The 25,259-nt window shown below is 38.1% G+C and overlaps 1 protein-coding gene across 1 annotated transcript in view; it reads left to right on the top strand.

Moving 5' to 3' along the window:
- The first annotated feature begins 995 nt into the window (after positions 1-995).
- Positions 996-25,259, top strand: part of GORASP2 (golgi reassembly stacking protein 2) — a 36,666-nt gene continuing 12,402 nt past the window's right edge. Inside the window, exons 1-5 of the mRNA XM_028124429.2 lie at positions 996-1,184; positions 21,612-21,692; positions 22,773-22,976; positions 23,676-23,762; positions 24,932-25,062. Coding sequence (XP_027980230.1) covers positions 1,122-1,184; positions 21,612-21,692; positions 22,773-22,976; positions 23,676-23,762; positions 24,932-25,062 — 566 coding nt within the window. The 5' untranslated portion in view covers positions 996-1,121. The remainder of the gene's footprint in view (positions 1,185-21,611; positions 21,693-22,772; positions 22,977-23,675; positions 23,763-24,931; positions 25,063-25,259) is intronic.

Genomic DNA, 25,259 nt, shown 5'->3' with positions numbered 1-25,259 from the left:
AGCCTTCCTCTCAAGACCTTACATCGCATCTCCTGATTACATCCTTCCTGTCTCTTTTAATCCAGTATAGTCCGTTTCTTGTAATTCTGATTTGATGAAAAGAACTGGCCAGCTGTTCTGAAGGACAGTCCACCTCTTTTATTTGCCTGGTTGTTTCCTGGTGATGTCATTTTACTGACATTTTCCTCTATCCTCTGTATACAACTGGAAGATCTAACTGTGGTAGAAGCAAGTTAAACATTTTGGGCTAGAATACTTCACGGGTGGTAATACATACTTTACGTTCCTTCACATCAGAATATGCATTGTCTGAAAACCTGGTTGACCCACCATTAGTGATGATCAAATTGATCCTTGGGTAATGGCCATAACTGGAGATTTTAAAGGGAAAGGGCAAAAGGAGAAACGGAATAGGAAAAGTGTGAATACAACTTGGCTACCTAAAGGAAGTAGGAAACCCAGCAGCAGGAGGTAGGACACCGAAGACATCCAACTGTGCTTCCCACTCTGACATAGCTCAAATTGTGACCAATCCTCTGATCTTGTTCTCATAATTAGGAAGGCAAAAACAGAAACAGAACGTTTTCCTTTATAAAACTGAGATGAGCTGAGCGGATGCGGGATTCAGCCCACAGAGAGGCACCATCAACCTCTCTACAATCTGGGACAAGACCTATAAACGTGGAGAACAGAGAGCTCGCTGTTGGCACCCACCGTTTTCAGTAGCAGCCCTTTACCTGCCTCTGGCCACCAGGGGGAGCTACGACAAAGCAATCGTTCCTTCGGGCGAGTGGGAACGCGTCTGGATAAAGCTTGTCCAACCTAAGGATCCGTAGCAAGATGCCGCGACTGGAAAAATTATATTTCTGCTGTCTCGCGAGCACCAGTAAGCCCCTCCCCGCCCGCGCGTGTTCAGGCCCCTTCCGGTGATTTGCGGCAGGTGGCGCTGTCTGCGGCGTCACAGCGGCCGTGGGTGCTGCGGCGACGCTCTCCCGGCGGGCAGTGCGGCCCGGCTCTCCGGCGGCAGCGAGTGCCACGTCCCAAGTGCTACGCGGAGGAGCGGAGCGGGCGGTGCGCGGGGGGCGGGGAGCAGCGCGGATCCACACTAATCGCCCGCCGTCATGGGGTCCTCGCAGAGCGTTGAGATCCCTGGCGGGGGCACGGAAGGCTACCACGTCCTTCGGGTAAGGGTTCCGACGACGGCTCGGGAAAGGCGGGCTGGAGGCGGGGCCTGGCCGCGGGGAGGCAGAGGCCCCGACGGGCCCCTTCCCGGGACAGCCAGGCCCGACCCCGAAGAAGAGCGGCGACCGCGGGTGCTGCTTTAGCCGAGGCCGGTTCAGGAGGCCGCTCGCATCCCGCCTCCCCAGAGCGCTCCGGGCCCGGGGTCCGCCGCACTGGGAGGACCGGGTGGAGCCTGGGCGGCAGCCGGCCACTTAATCGGGAGGCGGCCCAGCCGGGGGGTGGGGGACGGAGGGACAATCTTTTTCTCCTTACGACCTTCTCTGTCCCTTCTCTCTTAATTCTTAGCTTACAAAGTTAGGAAAGGTTTGGGGGCAAAGTATGCAGAAAAGGTGATGGTGAAGGTAGCATTTGAGTTTTCTGAGAAAATGAAGCCTGGAGCTCGTAAGCTAGAGGCGGGGGATACGACGGCAGGTGTTAATTCACCTCGGCGCTTTCTGGATGTCGGGAAAAGCCAATTAGGCAAACAGAAAATGAAATGGCCCAGAAGTAGGTTTGACGGACTTAAATTTACTTGATTTTGCAGGAGTTTTTCCTCTCCCGGGTCGCTCCTGACCTTTCCAACCCTTCTTTTCCACATTTCCTGGTGGGGGGTATCTTCCGTTCTGTTCTAAGGGTGTGGTGGAGATTAAGGTTTAAGGTGAAAGGTAATGGGAGAGGAACGTTAAAAAAAAAAAAAAAAAAAAAACCTAGGTAAACAGAGGAAAGCAGTCTCAGTCACCAGGATGGAGAAGCATAGTATCTCAAAAAACATTAGGTAAGCCCTTGCTTATGAGCAACCTAAGTTGTTGCAAAGCATGTGGTTCTTATAGAACTGGAAGTCTTTAAAAGTAGCATTGACGGTTATGTGCTGTGACACCTGCGTGAGTAGTTAACATGATGGATTGTCAGCAAAGTGGCCCCAATCTGTAGCACCATTTCAGGACTTAATACAGTGTCACTAAATGTTAGCTGCTCAAAGGCAAGAACATTTTCATTGAAAGTGAGAAACTGTACTTTCTGGTGTTTACAGCCATTTTCTGCCTTAGATCCCATGTTTTAGGTGAGACAACATTTTTTTTTTTTTTTTAAGATTTTATTTGACAGAGACACAGCGAGAGAGGGAATACAAGCAGGGGGAGAGGGAGAAGCAGGCTTCCCGCCGAGCAGGGAGCCCAACGCGGGGCTTGATTCCAGGACCCCGGGATCATGACCTGAGCCAAAGGCAGACGCTTAACAACTGAGCCACCCAGGTGCCCCGTGAGACAACATTCTTAAAGTGAATTACCCAAATATGGGTGTGATAGCACTGTGATTGATGACCTTTCTGATCTTCAGGATTATCATGTCTTGTTGCCTCTCCACTCTACTAAAAATCTCTCTTGAAGCCACACCGTTCGTGGAAAGGATGGTTTTCCTAGAAAATAAGCAAAGCATATTTCCTTCAGCTAAGCCAACCCCAAGAGCCACACCGATGGGAGAAATTTGAAGGAGAAAGGTCAGATCCAAATGTAAAGTGAAAGTTTAGTGGCAGTACTTTTCTATTACCTGCTTTGATTTTGAGTATTCTACCCTGGGGCGTGATATCTGGTTTTACCAGCTGATTCTCACAGTGGCTGATTGTGGCCATGAATCTTTGGGGATTCACAATATTTTAATGATACATGCACTCAGTAAAACAGCATACTTAAGTTTTTAAAAGTCTGTTAGATGTACACATCAAAAGGATTGCAATTGAATGACTTCTATTAATGACTATGTTCCATGTAAAATAAGTTGAAGTATGTTTTCTTTACATAGGTGCGCCTTAGTAAATCAGCACTCCTATATATTCGGTAGTGCAGATGTGTTATTAATCTATAAATCTGATTTTCAGAAGCACTAGGGACAACCTTAGTTTCCAGTCTGCATCTTGAGCATAAATGTTGCAAAAGATGAAATCTTACTCAGGTTTTATTAGAGGGCGCTTTAAAATAGCAATGACCATCTGACTTAGAATTTTTTAAATGTTTTTGAGTTCCTAACCCACACTGTCCGTGATTCTGTTTCCAGAATCAGGATTGGTTTGGTTTCCAGCTATCTTTGTTTTTAGAGGGGAAAGTACTATGTTAAATCTGAACATAATGGAAAAATCTTACTTTCATTTATTGTGGCCTAAATATATAGTGATATATTCCACCGCTGGATTACTGAGCTTGTAAACTAGAATAAATATGGTAAAATAACCTTGGAATAAAATCACTAATGTTAACAAGTTCTAGAATGATTTTATTAGAAGTTTGTTTTCTTTAATAATCGATTCTGGGGTAATAAAAATTTGTTTGGGTTTTGAAATAATTATAGTGACACCCATATTCACTGCTGTTTGTTTTTTTTTTAATGATTTTATTTATTTATTTGACAGAGAGAGATACAGCAAGAGAGGGAATACAAGCAGAGAGCGTGAGAGAGGGAGAAGCAGGCTTCCCACGGAGCAGGGAGCCCAGTGTGGGGCTTGATCCCAGGACCCTGGGGGCATGACCTGAGCTGAAGGCAGATGCTTAACGACTGAGCCACCGAGGCACCCCTGTTTTATTATTGTTATTTCCAAGTCCTTACAATTCACATAGATTGAAATTTACAATTTTTCTATTTTCCATATCCATTGGTAGATTCTGCTTTTACAGTTTTTTAGGGGACAACCTTGAAATAGTTTCAGATTCTCTGCTGTGAGCGGTGTACTTTCCTTATGTATTATGCATTTATGTATTAATGAACATTTTCAGGTTGTGATCATACTGTATATCCAATTCCCCATTCCTACCCTAGTAGTAACTACTGTAGTTTAAGTATCTTTTCAAAAATGTTTTATGCCTGTAAAAGGCATAACTTATGCCTCTCTGCCCCCTTCACTCTTTCTGTTTCCTTTTGGAATCATAAGATACATACTGTCGCTCCCCTTGGGTCTTACTTGATAATCATCTTGGCGGTCTTTCCATAGCAGCACATAGAGATCTGCCTTTTGGTTTCCCTTAGCTCCGCAGTAGTTTGTTGTACCACAGTTTAAACTGCACCTCCTGGTGATGGACATTTAGTTTTTCTAGTCTTTGCTATCTCCAGTACATGTTATGTTCACCTTAAATCCTACCTTCGTTTTCACTTAAAATGTACATTTTCCCAAATTATTGAATCTTAATGTTTGTTTATACAAACGTTGGTCTTCATTTTAGTAGATTACTACATTGTTTTCTGATAACACTGTTCATTACAGATCTTTTAGACAAGTTAAAGTAGAACAAAGAATCTAAATTATCTGTAATTCTGTCATCTAAAGGTAAATACTGCTGAAGTATTTTCCTGTGCTTAACTGTGCCACTTAGCCATCTTTCACAAAGATTTTGAATGATAGGATACATTCGAGTACAGTGTGGTCTGAAATTATCGTAAGATGTTGGTTACTACCTAATTGTCCAATAGCTGAGGAACTGGTAAATAAATCAGGCCCTAACCGCAGATTGAAATGCCATACATTCATGAAAATGGTATTTCACAACACTCTGTGGCTGTAGGTGTGCGTCTCTCTGTAGGTGCCTGTACAGTCGAGTGCCCCGGAAAATAAAGGGGAAAGGTAATAAGCCAGAATATTAAAAAGGATTATTGGTGAATGGTGACATTTTTATATTCCTTCTAAACTTCAGTATATTTTCTAAAATTTCCACAGTGGTCATGAAATATTTGTATATTCACAAAAAATAATTAGATATTTATAAAAGGTGGACTCCTATTGGAAATTTTTAAATTTGTTCAGAAGCCTTCTTTTATTTGTTTTAATTTATGTGTTTATTTGAGAGAGAAAGAGCATGAACAGGGGGAATCAGCAGAGGGAGAGGGAAAAGCAGACTCCGCACTGAGCAGGGAATCCTGTGCGGGGCTCCATCCCAGGACCCTGAGATCATGACCTGAGCCAAAGGCAGACGCTTAACGACTGAGCCACCCAGGTGCCCTCAGAAGCCTTATTTTATTTATTTTTTCTTTTTTTTCAAAGATTTTATTTATTTATTAGAGAGAGAGAGAATGAGAGATAGTACTAGAGGGAAGAGGGTCAGAGGGAGAAGCAGACCCCCCCCCCGAGCAGGGAGCCTGATGTGGGACTCGATCCGGGGACTCCAGGATCATGACCTGAGCTGAAGGCAGTTGCTTAACCAACTGACCCACCCAGGTGCCCAGAAGCCTTCTTTTAAAAATAGCATTATAGTTCAGATTCCCTTATGCAGTAAGTCCAATTCCGTGTTCATCATGAGTACTGCTTTTATTCCCACTCTCCAATCTTAACATCAGGCAGGAAAAATGTTAGCCAGGGCTTCTTAGTTTTGTTAGAAGTTACTAAAGTTGAAGTATGTTGAATACAGAATTCTTGCCTAGATTCTCTTTTTAATGACCAGTAAACCATATAAGGCCATTTTCAAAATTATATTTTTGGAGTTGCCTCTTTGATGCCCATTATAAGATTTGTTTCTAAATTTGAATATTCAGATTGCATTCTACACTTAATATTCTTTGAGATGTGGGTTATCTGAGGACATTCTTGAACCAGTGTTGACACCACTTTGGGGACATGGAAAATGTGATGTTCACTATTCCTTGTCATTTCCTTCAAGAGAGATTCTGAGATGATGGATGTTTTGAAGGAAAGGCCATTGAGATGAAGTGTGTCTCCAGTATAATAATAGGCCTTTATCTACAGAGCTGTTTGCTACAGACTGGGCAGCATTAAATACTCTTCTTAGAAGAGAAAGTGACAATTATTTCCATAGAAAATGGAGGGTGCCTGGGTAGCTCAGTTGGTTGGGCATTTGCCTTGGGCTCAGGTCATGATTCCAGCGTCCTGGGGTGACTTCCATGTTGGGATCCCTGCTCAGCAGGGATTTTGCTTCCCTCTCTCCGTCTGCCCCTCCCCCTGTTCATGCTCTCGCTCTCAAATAAATAAAATCTTAAAAAAAAATGGAATACCTAGACATAGCTACTATTACATGGATCTGTCCTTTTTTTAATGGTGCCTCATTAACCTACATGAAATCCTGCAGGATTTCAACTTGGTACTTATTTTGAGAAAGGGAATTCCTAATATTTGATAGTCATAATTTTTTCCACTAACACAGTGTTTCTTGAACTTTTTAAATTCAAGCCCCCATTTGAAAAACAAAAATCTCACTACTACTGTCTTCTCTCCTCACTCTGAAAACAGTGGGTATAAAAGGAAAACATTTGGGTTATTTGATGTTTTTCAAATATAAAGTTATAATTGAAAAGCTTTATAAACACCCACCTAAAGATTATAATCTCCCAAAATTGATCTCTCCTACTAAAAGACTATGAATACGGGTGCTTGGCTGGCTCAGTCTACAGCATGTGACTCTCGATGTTAGGGTTGTGAGTTCGAGCCCCATGTTGGGCATTTGGGGCACCTGGCTGGCTCAGTTGGTAGAGCATGTAACTCTTGATTCTGGGTTGTGGGTTTGAGCTTCACATTGGGTGTAGAGATTAAAGATAAAGTCTTAAAGACTATTAAGTTGTTTAATAAACATTGTTTGAAATTCCTTTCAAGTGTAGGAATCAGATTATTTCAGTTCATAAATGCCATAGAATAGTGAATGTATGTGAACCTTACACATTTTCAGGAATTGTAATTATCATTGAACATAAACTTTTCCTGATATTAATAAACCTTGAACAAATCAGTGTTACACTGTTTATGTACACTTTCATATTTTGTGATGAAGAGTGTTTCGGTGTATGGACTGTCATCCTCAGGATCCTTTTTTGGGGAAACCTACTGTTGGTTTATAATTACAGTTTCTGTTCTGGTCAGTAAGTAGTAGAGTGCACAGTACTGGCTGTAGTGTTTTCTGGGTCAGATACTGACAGGGCTTTTTTAAATAATACCGCTGAAATTTTCATAAGAATAGAACTTAGGGAAAAAAAAATAATTGGCCTTAGAATAACCATTAATTTCAGTACATTTATTTTGCTGGCTTTAATACTTTGCTAAAAGGATTAAGTTATTTTGATTGATTCATTAATACTAATCTGAACTAGAAAATATTTATCTGTAAAGGTTTGATACATACTTCAGTATATAACTGTAGATTGCCTTCAGAGGTGTGATTAAGTAAGATGGCTTTTTTTTTTTCCTCCAAATAGCATGCAGAACCAAAATAGTTACTCTGAGAGACTGTACATTGTCCCTCTTGGCATTGCAAATAAATTTACTGCAGCATGAAGAGAATGATGCTAAGGATTGTTTTTGTTTTAAGCACCGATGAGAGAACATTCCAGCACATAATCAGCAATAAGGAACTTTGTCATCTGGTAGATGTGAATATATTGAGAGACTTCAGAGTAGACCACCAGAGACCACTCTCAGGAATCACTGGATCCTAGTGTCAGCTCCATCGTTGTGTTTTCTTGGGCAAACCTTTGAACTTCTTTGAGCTCTATTATTTTTATCTGAAAAGTGAGGATAATAGTAGTGTCTCCTCCACCTTTTGTACTAAAAACCATATTAAATATTGTATATGAAATATTTTGTAAAGAATTGAGCACATTAATTTTTTTTTCTGGCCTCTGCCACCTTACAGAAGGCCTTGCCCTTAAACTTTATTAAAACAGTGTTGTCACTGGGTATTTTATAAGACTGATGAATCACAGACCTGTACCTCTGAAACCAATGATACATTATATGTTAATTAAAAAAATAAAGTAAAAAAATAAAAATAATTTAAAAGTTAAAATAAAAATGGGAAACATGAAAAAAATAAAACAGTGCTGTCTACCTCATTGGTTATCCCAAGGATTAAATGAGATATTCCATAATAAAGCATTTAGCTTAGCATAGGGTCTGGAATATGATAAAGACTCAATAAATGGTAGCAGATGCTTGCATTATTGTATCACCCATTGAGAACCACTATTGTAGTGGCAATACTAGTTAAAATAGACCTCTAAGCATATTAAGTAGCATTTACATTTACTTGATAATTCAGTAGCTACTTTTTGTCTATGTACTTAACCCTATACTTTCCTGCTTAAGTTTTGGGGCACCTGCCTGGCTCAGTTGGAAGAGCATGTGACTCTTGATCTTGGGGTCGTGAATTCAAGCCCCACATGGGGTGTAGGGATTACTTAAATCAAAAAAAAAACCTAAAGCATAAGTTTGGGATCAGATCTGACCCATTAATTTTATTTATGTGCCTGCTAATTTTTAAGGATCCTCATTTTTAAGGAAATTTTGTCTTTTTTAAAAATGAGGTGGGTACCAGTGTCCTTTTCATTGCTTAGCATCACAGTGATACTAAACACATTAATTAAAAATTCTAAAAGAGTCTATGTAATTTAAATACTGTTGTTGGGTTTGATCTACACTGTAGAAGCTATAGATAGCTTAGCGGCAGTTAGACTTATTTCATGGTGAGTCATTCAGTTTTAGAAACTGTCTTGTCAACCTCCTCACTTTACAGTTAAAGAAAAGGAGCACAGAAGGATTATTGCCTAAGGTCACGCAGCAAGTTTTCTTTCCCTAAGAAACAAATACGTAAGTTGGTATTTGAAGATTATAAAATTTGGTGACAGGTTGTCAGAATTTTTGCTTCTTTTGGAGTAGACTTCAGTTTCTTTCAACATCATTTTCCTGATAGACCTTTTCTAAGAAGGTACTGTATGCTGATAGGTTTTAATTTCCTTTTAGTTACCATTAGAATTTTATTTCAAATTGCTTCATATGTTATAAATTACATCAGGGTCAGTCAGAAAAACATGCTCTTTGAGTTATTTTGGTAGAACATGTGAGAATGTTTTAGCAAGTAAAACTTTGAACTCTTCTAGTCAAAATAATTTCCACATATTTATGTCAAGTCCCAAATAGGAAAACTGGCCCTTTTCAGACATAGAAGAGCTCCCCTGCCCCACTCCAAAAGTGCCTTTTTTATAACTGAAGGATTTAGGGTTTATTTTTATCATATCACATTTCCAAGTCTTTTTCCCATCATTTTGATGACCCAGGCATGTACGTATAACATGAGGCTTTGTGTGTATAGTTGGAATGAGTCATCATTGATACTTGGATTGAACTTAATTTTTAGCCTTAACATCCCTGCTGTTTTTAAAAATAGTACAAAAGTGAGAGTGTTAACATTAAATTGAGAGTTAGAGGAGATGATGGTGTAGACAAAAAATCATTCAGAGGAACGTAACTACCTTTTATGTGTGAAGGAATTGGTGGTGCAGTAATGAGACAGTTACATATTCCACTGAGCCCATTTTATGGAAACATCTCCATGGTTAGAAAACTTAAGAGAAATAATTCACATACTAGCCAGAAATGTAAGTGTATTTTTGTATATCACCTTATAAAATGCCTACTTTGATGGTATCCTGTGTTCTGAAAGTAGCTTCGCAGTTTCTTTTCTGTGTTACATTAAGGTGGCAGTTCTGTACTCAGTTGGAAGTATATAAATGACCGATGGAGTTGAGAGAACGTCTTCCCCTGACTCCCCCCACACGCTTCTTCCCTTCCACTGTGCTGTCCCTCTGCCCCCAAGCTAAGATTTAAAAGAGAGCAGTTCATGTGAAATGACCCAAACCTAGTATAAAGTACTGTTGCGCTTTTAATCCCAGAAGAAGAGATGGATGCTTCGTTGGAAAGCAACCAGTATAGAACAATTAGGTCTGTACACAAAGAAAAATCCATGCTAAATCTGGCAAAACTTCCTAATGATCCAGGATCAGAAGGTGAGAGAAAAGCCAAAAGTTTAATTGCATATATTACCTGGAGGTTGTTTGGACAAAACATTTAATGGTATCTCTTAGGGCTGTTTTTCAAACTTTATTACAGATCAAAGTAAGAAACTTATTTTCATTGCAACTGGTGTGTCCTACTACATTTCATGAAAAATAATGACTTAAGTCATGAGTTTTTTATATTTTATCTATTCTCATGTTTTCTTATTTTGATGTTTCTCCTATAATGACCTGCTAAATTAACTTCAGAGCCTACTGAAACTCCCTGTAGTAGTTTAATGACACCACTTTAAGAAGAATTTGTATATAGTTGGTGATTCTAAGTCCAGCATCTAATCATGGATGCTAATTTCTTTTTATGTAATGGGGATGGATACCCCTTCACTGCAGTTTCTGTCATAGGTTCTCATTTTTTTGCTTCTTGAGTAAAAGGTTTTGTCTTGCTTATTGTACCTGTTTTTTCTAGAGTGTTTATGAAGGAAGTATTTCTTTCATGTTGTGATTTTTATTTTGATAAGATAACCTCCAAATTTAAAGTTCAACTCCTGTAAGTGCCAGTAATTGTGTTCATAATTTATTCTACCTGTCCATGTTTTGGTAACATTTATTTTTGTTATTCATTTGTAAGCATAACTACTCTTTAGTATTTTTACCTGCTGCATTATATTTCTTTAATTGTTCAAAGTAAACCCTGAGGCCTGAGAAGAATTGGAAAAAGTAGAACTTCAGCATGCTTGTTAGAACTCTCAGGGAATGGATTTATGTAGAGTCAGTTTCTTACTTAAAATGGATTATTTACTGCTTTTAGTATCAAGAATGTTATATGCGAGTCTACTTTTAAAATGTATTTCATGCTTCCCATCATTGACAGATGCTAAATATATTTTAGCCTTTTCATATCTTAATTGTGATGACATCCATATGCTGTTTTATATTTGTATTGGAATACAAATCATGTCCTTAGCACCTAGACTTTTGGTGTCCAGTACGGTAGCCTCTAGCCACATATGGCTGTTTAAACTTAGATGTAAATTATTTAAGTTAAATGAAGTTAAAAATTCAGTTCCACAGTCACAAAGCCACATTTCATGTGTGGCTAGTGGCTACTGTATTTGGACAGCACACATACAGATTTCTGTAATTGCAAAAACTTCTAAAAACGGCTTAAAGGCAGAGAACTTTTTTTTAATCTGCATTCCCTACAACAAGACACAGTCACAACTTTTTTTTTTTAAGATTTATTTATGAGAAAGAGAGTGTGCCCATGGGATGGGATGGGGAGAGAAAGAGAATCTCAAGCAGATTCCACACGGGGCATGGAGCCCGACACAGGGCTCAATTCACAACCCTGAGATTATGAACTGAGCTGAAATCAAGAGCCAAACCTTAACCGATTGAGCCACCCAGGCACCGCACAATTAAACCTTTTTCATAAGTGCATAGTACATGCTCACTATGTAGAATTTGGTAAGTGGCTTAACACTGGTGCTTTTTCTTCCTTTTGATTTTTGATTTTTGAAATTTTCTCATTTTCTGTCAGCTGTCATTTTTTGCTAAAATCAAGTGGCAGTAGCGTCTCTTTCAGTTCTTTTGGCTATTCTCAGTCTGTTGGTGGCTTGGAAATCAAGTAGCCAAACCATGTAAATGTAAATAGATTATAAGAGTGGTCCTGAAACTAAGAGCATCCTACTAAAGAATGAATGGATCACCCAGGAAATTAAAGAATTTTAAAAATTCATGGAAACAAATGAAAATGAAAACACAACTGTTCAAAACCTTTGGGATGCAGCAAAGACAGTCCTAAGAGGGAAGTATAGAGCAATAAAAGCTGTTCTCAAGAAACAAGAAAGGTCTCAAATACACAACCTAACCTTCTACCTAAAGGAGCTGGAGAAAGAACAACAAATAAAGCCTAAACCCAACAGGAGAAGATATTGATAAATACTAGAGCAGAAATCAAGGAAATAAAAACCAAAAGAACAGTAGAACAGATCAATGAAACTAGGAGCTGGTTCTTTGAAAGAGTAAGATTGATAAACCCCTGGCCAGACTTAGCAAAAAGAAAAGAGAAAGGACCCAAATAAATAAAAATCGTGAATGAAAGAGGAGAGATCACAACCAACACCAAAGAAATACAATTATAAGAGCATATTATGAGAAACTATATGCCAACAAATTAGGCAACCTGGAAGAAATGGATGCATTCCTAGAGACGTATCAACTACCAAAACTGAACCAGGAAGAAATAGAAAACCTGAACAGACCCATAACCAGCAAGGAAATTAAAGCAGTAATCAAAAATCTCACAACAAACAAGAGCACAGGACCAGATGGCTTCCCAGGGGAGTTCTACTAAACATTTAAAGCAGAACTAATACCTATTCTTCTGAAGCTGTTTAAAAAAACAGGGAAGGAAAACTTCCACACTCTTCCTATGAGGCCAGCATTACCTTGATCCCAAAACCAGACAAAGACCCCCCCAAAAAGGAGAATTACAGACCAATATCCCTGGTGAACATGGATGCAAAAATTCTCATCAAGATACTAGTCAATAGGGGCACCTGGGTGGCTCAGTCGTTAAGTGTTTGCCTTCGGCTCAGGTCATGATCCCAGGGTCCTGGGATTGAGCCCCGCATTGGGCTCCTGCTCTGCGGGAAGCCTGCTTCTCCCTCTCCCACTCTCCCTGCTTGTGTTCCCTCTCTCGCTGTGTCTCTCTCTGCCAAATAAATAAATAAAATCTTAAAAAAAAAAAAAGATACTAGCCAATAGGATCCAACAGTACATTAAAATGATTATTCACCACAACCAAGTGGGATTTATTCCTGGGTTGCAAGGGTGGTTCAACATCTGCAAATCAATGTGATACACTACATAAAAGTGATGCAAAAAAAGCATTTGACAAAGGACAGCATCCTTTTTTGACTAAAACTCTTCACAGTGTAGGGATAGAGAGAACATACCTAAATATCATAAAAGCCATGTATGAAAAGGCCACATGAATATCATTTTCAGTGGGGAAAAACAGAACTTTTCCCCTAAGGTCAGGAACAAGGCAGGGATGTCCACTCTCAGCACTGCTGTTCAACATAGTACTAGGAAGTCCTAGCCTCAGCAATCAGACAACAAAAAGAAATAAAAGGCTTCCAAATCAGCAAAGAAGAAGTCAAACTCTCTTTGCAGATGACATGATACTCTGTGGAAAACCCAAAGACTCCACCCCAAAATTGCTAGAACTCATACACGAATTCAGCAAGTGGAGGACATAAAAATCAATGCACAGAAATCAGTTGCATTTCTATACAGTAACAATGAGACAGAAGAAAGATAAATTGAGTCGATCCCATTTACAATTGCACCCGAAACCATGCGATACCTAGGAATAAACCTAACCCAAGAGGCAGAGGATCTGTACTTAGAAAACTATAGAACACTCATGAAAGAAATTGAGGAAGACACAAAGAAATGGAAAAGTGTTCCATGCTCATGGATTGTTAAAATGTCTGTGTTACCTAGAGCAATCTACACATTCAGTGCAATCCCTATCAAAATACCATCAGCTTTTTTCAGCTGGAAAAAATAATCCTAAAATTTGTATGGAACCAGAAAAGACCCAAATAGCCAAAGGAATGTTGAAAAAGAAAACCAAAACTGGTGGCATCACAATTCAGGACTTCCAAGCTCTATTACAAAGCTGTGATCATCAAGACAGTATGGTACTGGCACAAAAACAGACACATAGATCAATGGAACAGAATAGACAGCCCAGAAATGGACCCTCAATTCTATGGTCAACTGATCTTTGACAAAGCAGGAAAGAATATCCAATGGAAAAAAGACAGCCTCTTCAACAAATGGTGTTGGGAAAATTGGACAGACACATGCAGAAGAATGAAACGACCATTTTCTTAAACCATACACAAAAATAGACTTAAAATGTGAGACAGGAATCCATCAAAATCCTAGAGGATAACAGAGGCAGCAACCTCTTCGACCTTGGCTGCAACAACATATTGCTAGACAGGTCTTCAAAAGGCAAGGGTAGCAAAGGCAAAAATGAACTATTGGGACTTCATCAAGATAAAAAGCTTTTGCACAGCATAGGAAACAGTCAACAAACCAAAAGGCAACCGACAGAATGGAAGAAGATATTTGCAAATGTCTTTGCAGATAAAGGGCTAGTATCCAATATCTATAAAGAGCTTATCAAACTCAACACCCAGAGAACAAATAATCCAGTCAGGAAATGGGCAGAAGCCATGAAGAGACATTTCTCCAAAGAAGACATCCAAATGGCTGACAGACACATGAAAAAGTGCTCAACATCACTCATCAGGGAAATGCAAATCAAAACCACAATGAGAGGGGCGCCTGGATGGCTCAGTGGTTAAGCATCTGCCTTCGGCTCAGTCATGATCCCAGGGTCCTGGGATCGAGCCCCGCATCGGGCTCCCCCCACTCCATGGGAAGCCTGTTCTCCCTCTCCCACTCCCCCAGCTTGTGTTCCCTCTTGCTGTGTCTCTCTCTCTGGAAAAAAAAAACAATGAGATACCACCTCATACCGTCAGAATGACTAAAATTAACAAGTCAGGAAATTTCAAGGGAACACTGTTGGTATGAATGCAAGCTGGTGCAGCCACTCTGGAAAACAGTATGGAGGTGCCTCCAAAAGTTGAAAATAGAGCTACCCTACGACCCAGCAATTACACTACTGGGTATCTGCCCCAAAGAAAGAAATGTAGTGATCTGAGGGGGAACCTGCACCCCAGTGTTTATGGTAGCAATGTCCATAGACAGATGAATGGATAAAGAAGATGGAATATTACTCAGCCATCAAGAAAAAAAATGAAATCTTGCCATTCAGCACTGTGGATGGAACTAGAGGGTATGATGCTAAGCAAAATAAGTCAGTCAGAGAAAGAATTATCATATAATCTCACTGATACATGGAGTCTAAGAAACAAAACAGAGGATCATAGGGGAAGAAAAAATAAAACAAGACAAAACCAGAGAGGGAGACAAATCATTAAGAGACATTGGGGAGGGTATGTGCTATGGTGAGCACTGTGAAGCATGCAAGACTGTTGAATCACAGATCTGTACCTCTGAAGCAAATAATACATTATATGTTTAAAAAAAAAAAAGATAGCAGGAGGGGAAGAATGAAGGGGGGAGTCGGAGGGGGAGGTGAACCATGAGAGACTATGGACTGAAAAACAAACCGAGGGTTCTAGAGGGGAGGGGGGTGGGAAGAGGGGTTAGCCTGGTGATGGGTATCACGTTCTGCATGGAGCACTGGGTGTTATATGCAAACAATGAATCATGGAACACTACATCAAAAACTAATGATGTGGGGCGCCTGGGTGGCTCATTCGTTAAGCTTCTGCCTTTGGCTCAGATCATGATCCCAGTGTCCTGGTATTGAGCCCCACATCAGGCTCCCTGCTCCGCGGGAAGCCTGCTTCTCCCTCTCCCACTCCCCCTGCTTGTGTTCCCTCTCTGGCTGTCTTTCTCTCTATCAAATAAATAAAAAAAAACTAATGATGTAATGTATGGTGATTAACATAATATAATAAAATATATATATAAAAAAAGACTTAAGCATAGGAAACAAACAGGGCTGCTGGAGGGGAAGGGGGGATGGGGTAACGGTGATGGACTGTAAGGAGGGCATGTGATGTAATGAGCATTGGATATTCTATAAGACTGATGAATCACTGGACTTTATATGTGAAACTAATAATACATTATATGTTAATTGAGTTAAAAAAAAAAAAGTGATCCTGAAATACTCTGAAGAAGAATGAGCATTAGAGTAAGTTACTTTGTGGCCTTTGCACTAACTACTCAGAATTCTTTTAGATTCAGTTGCTGGCTTTCAAACTCTGTTCTTTGTAAGGTGAAATACTGGGTATGTTCTTAGGTTGTAATAATTTCATTTCTGCTTTTTGGATAGAGGGAATATATGTTAAAGCTTTTTAAGTGCATGTAAGTGTACAGCCTGATGAATTTTCACAAACAACATTCTCTTGTAACCAACATCCATCCCTTTCTAGGCACACAGACTACCCACCAACCCTCCAGAGTGTATACTGTCCTGATTTCTAACAGCATAGATTAATTTGACCTGTTCTTAGCTTTATATAAATGGAATCAATGTACTCATATGTGTCTGGCCTCTTTTGCTCAAATACTGCTTATGAAATGTTGTGTATTGTAGGTCTCTCATTTTATTAATATATTTTATGCCATTGAGAGAATATACCAGGATTTATTTATGTATTGTGCTGTTTGTGGGCATTGTGTAGTTTTTAGTTCAGGGCTAGTACAGGTAGTGCTGCTGTGAACGTTAACTGTGTTGGAGGACATATATGTACCCATGTATTTTTCTTGGGTATACTGAAGAGTGCAATATTCGGTCAGATATTTCAATATTAACAGATACTGCCAAATAGTTTGCTCATTATATTCTCACCAGCAGTAATTGAGGTTTCTGATTGTTCTTTATTGTCACTAACACTTAGTATTTTCCATCTTTTTCATTTTGGCCATTTTGGTAGGTGTGTAGTGGTATCACATTGTAGTTTTAATTTGCATTTTTTTGATGACTATTGAAGTTGAGCATGTTTTCATATTTATTGGCCACATCAGTATCCTTTTTTCTTAGGATCAACTAAAATCTTTCCCCATTTCCCCATTAGATTATGTGTTGGTTTTTTGTTTTTTTTTTTTAGTAGCTTCATTGAGATAAAATTTACCTATCATTAAATTCAACCTTTTAAATATAGTTCACTGTTTTTTTAGTATATTCACAATTATGCAATCATCATCAGTAGCTAATTCCAGAAGCTTTTTATTACCCCCAGAAAGAAACACTGTACCCATCAGCAGCTATTTCCCATTCCTCCTACCCCTAGCCCCTGGCAACCACTGATCTACTTTCTGTTTCTGTGGATTTGCCTTTTCTGGACGTTTCATATAAATGGAATCATACAATCTGTGGTCTTCATGATTTAGCATAATGTTTTCAAGGTTCATTCATGTTGTAACATGAATACTTCATTCCTTTTTATTGCCAAATAATATTTCATTTTATGAGTGTACCACATTTTGTTCATTCATCAGTTAAGGGACATTTGGGTCGTTTCTACTTTCTGGCTCCTGTGAATCACGCAACTATGAAATTTGTGTACAGGTTTTTATATGGACATGCTTTCATTTCTCTTGTTTATATATCTAGGAATAGAATTGTTGGGTCATACGATAACTTGTTAACATTTGAGGATCTGCCAAACTGTTTCCACAGTGACTGCACCATTTTACATTCCCACCATTAATATATGAGGGTTTGTTTCCAACCCTTGTTGTTGTCTTTATTTTAGCCAACCTTGTGGATGTGAAGTCCTATCTCATTGTGGTTTTACTGTCTCTTTCTTAATGATTTGCAGTAGTTCTAAATCTGTTCTGAATACAGTTCCTTTGTTGGATGTGTATTATATCTTTTCAGTGTCTTAATTGTGTCTTTTGATGAGAAGTTTGTAATTTTAGTATTGTTTAGTTTATAAATTTTTTTAGCTTATGGTTAGTGCTTTTTGTATCCAGTTTAAGAAGTCTTTTCATATTTGAAAATCTCAAAGATATTCTCTTATGTATTTCTCTAAAGGCTCTGTCATTTTACCTTTATGGTTTTATTTTTTGTTTTATTGTTTGATCTTCAAATCTCTTCATCTGGAATTGATTTTTAAGAGACACATTTTAAAAGATGGTTTCTCTCCTCTTGCTAGTTAATATTTTATGTCTTTTTCTTTCCTTTTTGTTGGTTATAAAGATTTGCCCTCAGGTGGTGATGACGGAGTTAGGAAGAGGAGTTTAAGATTTGTAGGACTCCTGGGGCGCCTGGCTGGTTCGGTCAAAAGAGCAGGCGACTCTTGATCTTGGGATCCTGAGTTCCAGCCCCATGTTGGTGTAGAGATTACTTAAATAAATAAACTTAAAAAAAAAAAAGATTTCTTCCAAGCATCAAACATGCCAGGTACACCATAAAAAAAAAAAAAAAAGATTTCTAACACTCCTATCATATGTCAGAGTCTTATTAGCTCGGCGTTTTATAATGTCAGCTCAGCGTTTCATGATCTCATTCAATCTCTATGGTATTCTTGTAAAGTAGATGACATTACCCTTTACTTGAAAATGAAAAATCTGAGGCCCAGAAAGATAAATACACTTTCCCACGCTCACACAGCTAATAAGTAGGTAAAATCATGCCTCAAAACCAAATCAGTCTGGCTCTAGAATTCTATTATCTTTTCATTGTGCATTTTTTCAAAATCTTGTAAAATCTTAACTATTAAACTTTCCAATTTAACCTGTTCATCTTAAATTGCTGTAACATTTGGCCCAGTAATAAATGCTGAATGACCAGGTAGGTAGGTAGGTAGATACATGAGTTTGTTTTGTTTTTTTTTTTAATTTAAGGTGGTTTGAAGGAAGCTGGCAGTGAATCAACAATTGAAAGATACTAGATATTAGAGTGGACAGAAAGAATTGAAGTAATAATATGCTTGAAAGATTGGATGCCTAAGAGATTCTTGTCAGTGGATAATATTGCCAGAGAAACTTACCTGTGTGGATGTTTAATTTGCTGTGTTGTAGATACTATTTTCCATGCTGTGAAATGTAGGAAGTTTCCTTTAAGTATATTAGAGTCAAAGAGAACATTTTCTAGGGCTCCCTCTGCTGGCTTTCTATTGGTAATTAAGATTCATAGTTGCCAGAATAATGCTGGTACAAATGATGTAAATAATTTAGGAAGGAAATTAATTTCAAGGTCCATTAGAGGAGATCCATGTTTGTAGCAAATGCAAATAGAAAAATAAAGTTAGAGAAAGGATTATTTAAGCTTATTATTTTTAGAATTCATATTTGGCTGTTGAATCTCTTTTGAGTTACGGGGAAGAATACTTCTAATGGTATTGGAAACTTTCCATTTTAAAAACAAATAGTGGTAAAACTTTATACTCGGAGGGTGGCTGTCATGATAAGCATCAGTGTGTGGGATCAACTTTCTCAGTTGGTGGTAACATTACAAAAGTACTGTCTTTGGCCCTTTTTAACTAAAAGATAAACTTTTGGCAGCCTCACTGGAAAATTCTGAAACTGATCAAATGGACTGGTTGGTTTCTAGAAAAAATGGTCATTTGGAAATATTCAGAGTTAGATGATTAGATAAGGACCTTACTAAATGAGAAACTCCATGGTGGGGGCCTCCATGGATCTATGGTAATTATCCTCTTTTCATACCCAAGGCATTTCACACCTAATTGCTAGGCACCTAACAGGCATTTCACACCCCAGCTAGCAGTGACTTGACCTCACTTTTCTTCTCATAATAGCTCCAGCCAGCCACCGTTTCCCTTTCAGAGTTGCCTTTTGAGGAGAAATCTGCCTGCCACTTTGAGTTCTAGACGTTTTGCTTGGTAATATGTGGAATATAAAATATCCCCCATTTAAGAAAACAGTATAAAGAAACTAAACAAGCATGTGCTGATTATTTTCATTAGAGCTAAATAATAAATCCCTTTGATATTTAACTTGTTTAATTTACAAAATTTAATTTAATTTACAAAAGTGATGTAGTCCCAAATTTGCAGGAAAATTTATGTAAAGCAAGATTAAACAGTTTTAGTAAGTTAAGCATTGAACCATCTTTATGATGGACAGCTCTTTCTTACTGTAACAAATGAAGATCTAGTTTTGCTTCTTCAGAAGTAATGATAGTGTAATTTGGTTTTAAATAAATAAAAGGTAGCCTTAGTCCAAGAAATAATGTATTGTTAATCCAAGCTTAAGTATCATTAGTCCAAGAAGTTTGGTATTAGAAGGACAGATTCTGGAAACAATATGGGTTTCATTTTGAAAGCATTAAAATGATTTGTTACTGTGTGGATAGCTACAGATTTATGTATGGATGAATGTGTGTATCATTTACGTAACTTCAGAACTATTAGAACTATTAGGACTGTTATAGATCATCAGCCTGCAAACAAATATCAAGGCAAACCTGGTTTTCATAGGATAGTTTTGACAGTATAAAATAATGTGAGAACAAAAAGTCCTTAAAACATGAAAATATTTTAGAGAAAATGCAAAGTGTATTGTATAAACTTTTTGCTGTTCTGTCATATTACTATTAATAGGTCCTAATATTTTTATTACTGTAAATTTAGAAAATTTAATAGTTAATTTTAGTCCATTTCAAATTTGGGATGCTAAACATTTGAGTTGTTGAGAATCTAAGTAATCTTAGTCTTCCATTTAAAGTCCCCTCTAAGTCTGGCTCCATGCTTTCTTTCCAGCAGATGTAAGATACACTTCTTTTTTTTTTTTTTTAAGATTTTATTTATTTATTTGAGAGAGAGAGAATGAGAGACAGAGAGCATGAGAGGGAAGAGGGTCAGAGGGAGAAGCAGACTCCCCGCTGAGCAGGGAGCCCGATGTGGGACTCGATCCCGGGACTCCAGGATCATGACCTGAGCCGAAGGCAGTCACCCAACCAACTGAGCCACCCAGGCGCCCCTGTAAGATACACTTCTGAGTTTAACCTCTATCATGAGCCAGCAGGACCACAGGCAAGTCATGGGATGGTTTCTTCACCTGTAAATAAAAGAACTGCACAAAATCTGTGGTTTTAGCACTTTATTTGGAGAAACCCTTTGAGAATCTAATGAAAGCTGTCAATATTTATACCCAGAAAACTGCTGATTCATGCAAAATGTTGCATATAATTTCAGGAGCTGCAGTGTTCCCCTGAAGCCATCCACACAGACTTCAGTTTAAAGATCCCCTGGATTGTAGGTTTTCTGATTTTCAAAATCTTTAATTCTGTATTTCTATCCCACACCATCCTCTTGTCTAGCTATACTGTGTTAACCTCATGTTTTCAGACTCTTGGATTTTTACTCATTATTTCAATTTTCAGATGTCCTTTCTTATCCCCTTATCCATCCTCACCTTTAAAACCCTCGACTTAAAACACAGTTCAGATGTCTTTTTTTTTTCTGTGAAGCTGCTTCAATCAGAATTAATTTTCTCCTTAGAACTCTGTACCTCCATTATAGCCCTTAAACTCGTTGGTCTTGTATTACAGTTTATTAGAGGGCTGTGTGTCCTCTGTCTTCCCTTCCTCTTCTTATCTTTTCCTTAATAGCTTATGAATATCTTGACGTCAGCAGCTATGTTCCTATTAGTTTTGTAATTGAATGGTGCCTTACTAGTAGTAGTAGTGGAATAAATGCTTGCTAAATTAATTTGAATTTTTCACTCAGTTGTGATGATTGTCTGTTATGTCATGTGCTATATCCTGGGAAGGTTGCCCCTGCCCCCCAAAAGTAGGTGGTGTGAGATAGAACCATAGAGGACCTCCTACATGGGATGAATTTAAAGAATGGGTAGAATTTAGGGAGGTGGAGGGCATTATCTGGGAGAGATGAAGAGAAATGTTTTACCTATATTTCCTTATCAGTGAAATTAGTCTGTTTTTGCTGAAAACAGGTATTAAAATTTAGCTTACAATTTTTAATTAAGCTTTGTATTTTACATTTTTGGCATTTTTGTTTTTACAGGTACAAGAAAATTCCCCAGGACATAGAGCTGGACTGGAGCCATTCTTTGATTTTATTGTTTCTATTAATGGTTCGAGATTAGTAAGTTAAGCTTTTTGTAGTTTCGACTATAATACTTTGTAATCTTTTAAAAATGGAATTTTTCAGATTATCTGGGGTGGGTATTTATTAGTTATAAACATTATATGGAATATGATACCAGTTTATAAAAATTATGTAAGGAAACATGAAAATGTCAAATATAGAATCCTATACCTCATCCTTCAGTGATTATTTTAGAATAAAATAGCTCCTAATATTTTTATTAGGAGACTTTTATATGTTGAATATTTAATTATTTTTAGTAGAAATAAGATGAAAAAGTTTGCCTTTTCAATGATTTCAGACCTTTGTATGCTTGGATTAGTAAAGACTCCTCAAATAACGTATCAGTTTGCTTGGAGCTTAATTTCATGATATATAAATAGTGTTTTTAGAACCAAATAGAGAGGTATGTTCCAAAAGTACAGACTTAAAACCACCTTTTATAAGTTGCTTCAGTTTACTTGTAGTAAAGTCTTGAAGGAAAAGAATTATAATTTCAGCAAAGGAAATTCTTATGACAGTGGCTACTTGGTTTTTGTTTTGTTTTTTTACAGCAGTTTTAAGTCTTCGTTATTTATCAGCATCTCCTGCATAATGGCCTTTACTCATTTATGTAATGAAATATTTAACGTGCTGCTTCCATTTTTCTTTCCTGCCAGTTCCTAATAAATAAACAAGGTGTATATTTAGGAGTGCTGTCCAAAATTAAACCACAACCTCAGCAGATGTTTTAGATTTTAAAATCAAAGTCATACCAGCTCTCTTAGTAATATGACTTCTTGTGGAGTGTTTTGGTTTTTTAGCACTAAAGCCCTAGATCACTTCAAATAATGTTGGGTTGCAAAATCCATAATCCATAGTCAGCTATTAGAAAAAGTCTGAAGTTGGTAACATAGGAGTTGTTCCTAGTTTTTGACATTCTTCAAGGAACATTTGAATGTTAATGGCAGCTTTACCTGTTGGATGTTTTATTTATGTTGATTATTAGTATTACTCCCATAGGGCCATAGGATGCTTAAAGCTAATTAACATTATTTTTTTTATTTATTAAGAAAAATTATTTCTATGTGTTCACAGAACAAAGACAATGACACTCTTAAGGATCTACTGAAAGCAAATGTTGAAAAGCCTGTAAAAATGCTGATCTACAGTAGTAAAACACTGGAGCTGCGAGAGACGTCTGTCACACCCAGCAACATGTGGGGTGGCCAGGGCTTGCTGGGAGTGAGCATTCGTTTCTGCAGCTTTGATGGGGCAAATGAAAATGTTTGGCATGTACTGGTAGGTATTAACTGTGAGCTGTTACTTATAGTTTACGAAACGATGTAGAAGGGTGCTTGTCTTCATCTAAGTTGGATTGTAGAGGTATTATTATTATTAGGCTATTTTTGGTTTCTGAAAATTAGAATTCATTGCTGTGGGTTAACAGATTTTAAAAATTTAGGAAAAGAAGCAAATATAGATGCCTAAACTATTTTTCTAGTGATTCGTCCATTAGAAGGAGAAATGTCAAGGCAGATAGCTACAGATAGCTAAAATAATATTTTAAATTTTTATCAAGTATGTGATTTTTATGCTTGTGATTTAGATATATATTTTCCATAGTTTTTGATATCTGACATGTCTAACAAGATAGAAATACAAGGGTTTTATGGGGCGCCTGGGTGGCTCAGTCAGTTAAGCGTCTGCCTTCGGCTCAGGTCATGATCCTGGAGTCCTGGGATCGAGCCCTGCGTCGGGCTCCCTGCTCAGCGGAGAGTCTGCTTTTCCCTCTGCCTCTGCCCCTCACTGCTCAAGTCTGCTGCTCCCTTTGCTCCTTACCCTGCTTGTGCTCTCTCAAATGAACAAAAGAAAATCTTTTAAAAAGAAAAAGAAATACAAGGGTTTTTTTAAATCACTAAAATTAAGGACTATGAACTGTAAGTTTGGAAGATTATTTTATATACATTAATTTTGGGGTGTGTTTTTGTGTTATTCTAGGAAGTAGAATCAAATTCTCCTGCGGCACTGGCAGGTCTTAGACCTCACAGTGATTATATCATTGGAGCAGATACAGTCATGAATGAGGTAATTGGTGTGTTTGTAAATAATGAAAGTTCTATAACATTTTCTCATTAATGTATAGGTTCAGAAGTATATTTACATTTCACATTTAGAGTTGAAATTTAGGTCTTTGCTAATCAAGATACCTTACACATCAGGGTGTAAACAGAACATATGGGAGGAGGTGTCTTATAAGGTATAGCTGTAAGGAAAAATACGTACCGTGTGGCAATTGCACAGATTTTGTGTATGATATACAGAAATCTCTTAACAGGAGCACCTGGGTGGCCCAGTTAGTCCAGCATCCAGCTCTTGATTTTGGATTTTGGCTCAGGTCGTGATCTTGGAATCGTGGGATGGAGCCCCGAGTGGGGCTCTGTGCTCAGTGGGGAGTCTGCTTGAAGATTCTCTCCCTCTCCTGGCTCCTCCCACTCTTGTGTATACACTCTCTCAAATAAATAAATCTTTAAAAATAAACCAGTCTCTTAACATACCTCAAGACTAAAGCAGGTGCTCATTTTGGTTATTGATTTCATTTTCTCTACCCCTTTTTAAGGGAACAAAATTGGCTTAGTTATATTAGATCCTTTTCCTTGTCTGTTAGCTAGTGGAAGTATACATTGCTAAATTGAAAATGAGAGAAAAATAAGAGGCCCAGATAACCAGGTCTTAATAATGAAGAGTAGGGGCACCTGGGTGGCTCAGTCAGTTGAAGATCCAAGTCTTGATTTTGGTTCAGGTCATGAACTCAAGGTCATGAGATGGAGCCCTGTATCAGTCTGCATGGGGAGTCTGCTTGAGATTCTCTCCCTCTCCCTCCCTCTGCCCCTCCCACCCCATGTGCACGCTGGCTCGTGCTCTTTCTCAACTGAAGAAATAAATGTTTAAAAGAAGATGATAAAGAGTAAAAGCAGAATATATAGAATTCGGGTGTAGAAGAGTTTTATTAAAATTGCTGACTAGGTCTTAGGGAACTGGAGATAAGGCATTGCACATAGGAGCTAGGTAAAATATTTGAAATCTTGTTTGGAGTACTCGTTTTAAGGAATGAATTTTATGTCTAGCAGCAGGGCCTGCAATCTGTACTTTTTATAAAAAGTTTTCCAGGTGATTCTGATAATAGCCAGGTTTGAGACCCACTGTTCTAAAGTTCAGTAACATAAAAATGCTTTTCTCCTGTGATGTTTTTGCAGTCTGAAGATCTGTTCAGCCTTATTGAAACACATGAAGCAAAACCACTGAAACTTTATGTGTACAATACAGACACTGATAACTGTCGAGAAGTGATTATTACACCAAATTCTGCGTGGGGTGGAGAAGGCAGGTAAGGTCATTTTTCAGACTGTTATGATTGCTTAAGCTTACTAGTAAATAGTGTAAACATCATTGCTTTTATTTTGAAACAAGTTATTAGTTTATTATAAGACTTCTGTTGAGAAAAGGAAAGAGCTAGCCTAGAATACTGAAACCAGTAATCCATTTTTTTAAAGCACATATTTAGGTAGTGTGGTATGTATATAT

The sequence above is a fragment of the Eumetopias jubatus genome, unplaced genomic scaffold (genome assembly GCF_037043125.1).
Source record: "Eumetopias jubatus isolate StellerSeaLion01/CBP00866 unplaced genomic scaffold, mEumJub1_p1.0 scaffold_3, whole genome shotgun sequence".
In the NCBI taxonomy this organism is placed as follows: domain Eukaryota; kingdom Metazoa; phylum Chordata; class Mammalia; order Carnivora; family Otariidae; genus Eumetopias; species Eumetopias jubatus.
Note: the sequence above shows the minus strand (reverse complement) of the source record. Positions and strands in the feature narration are given on the sequence as shown.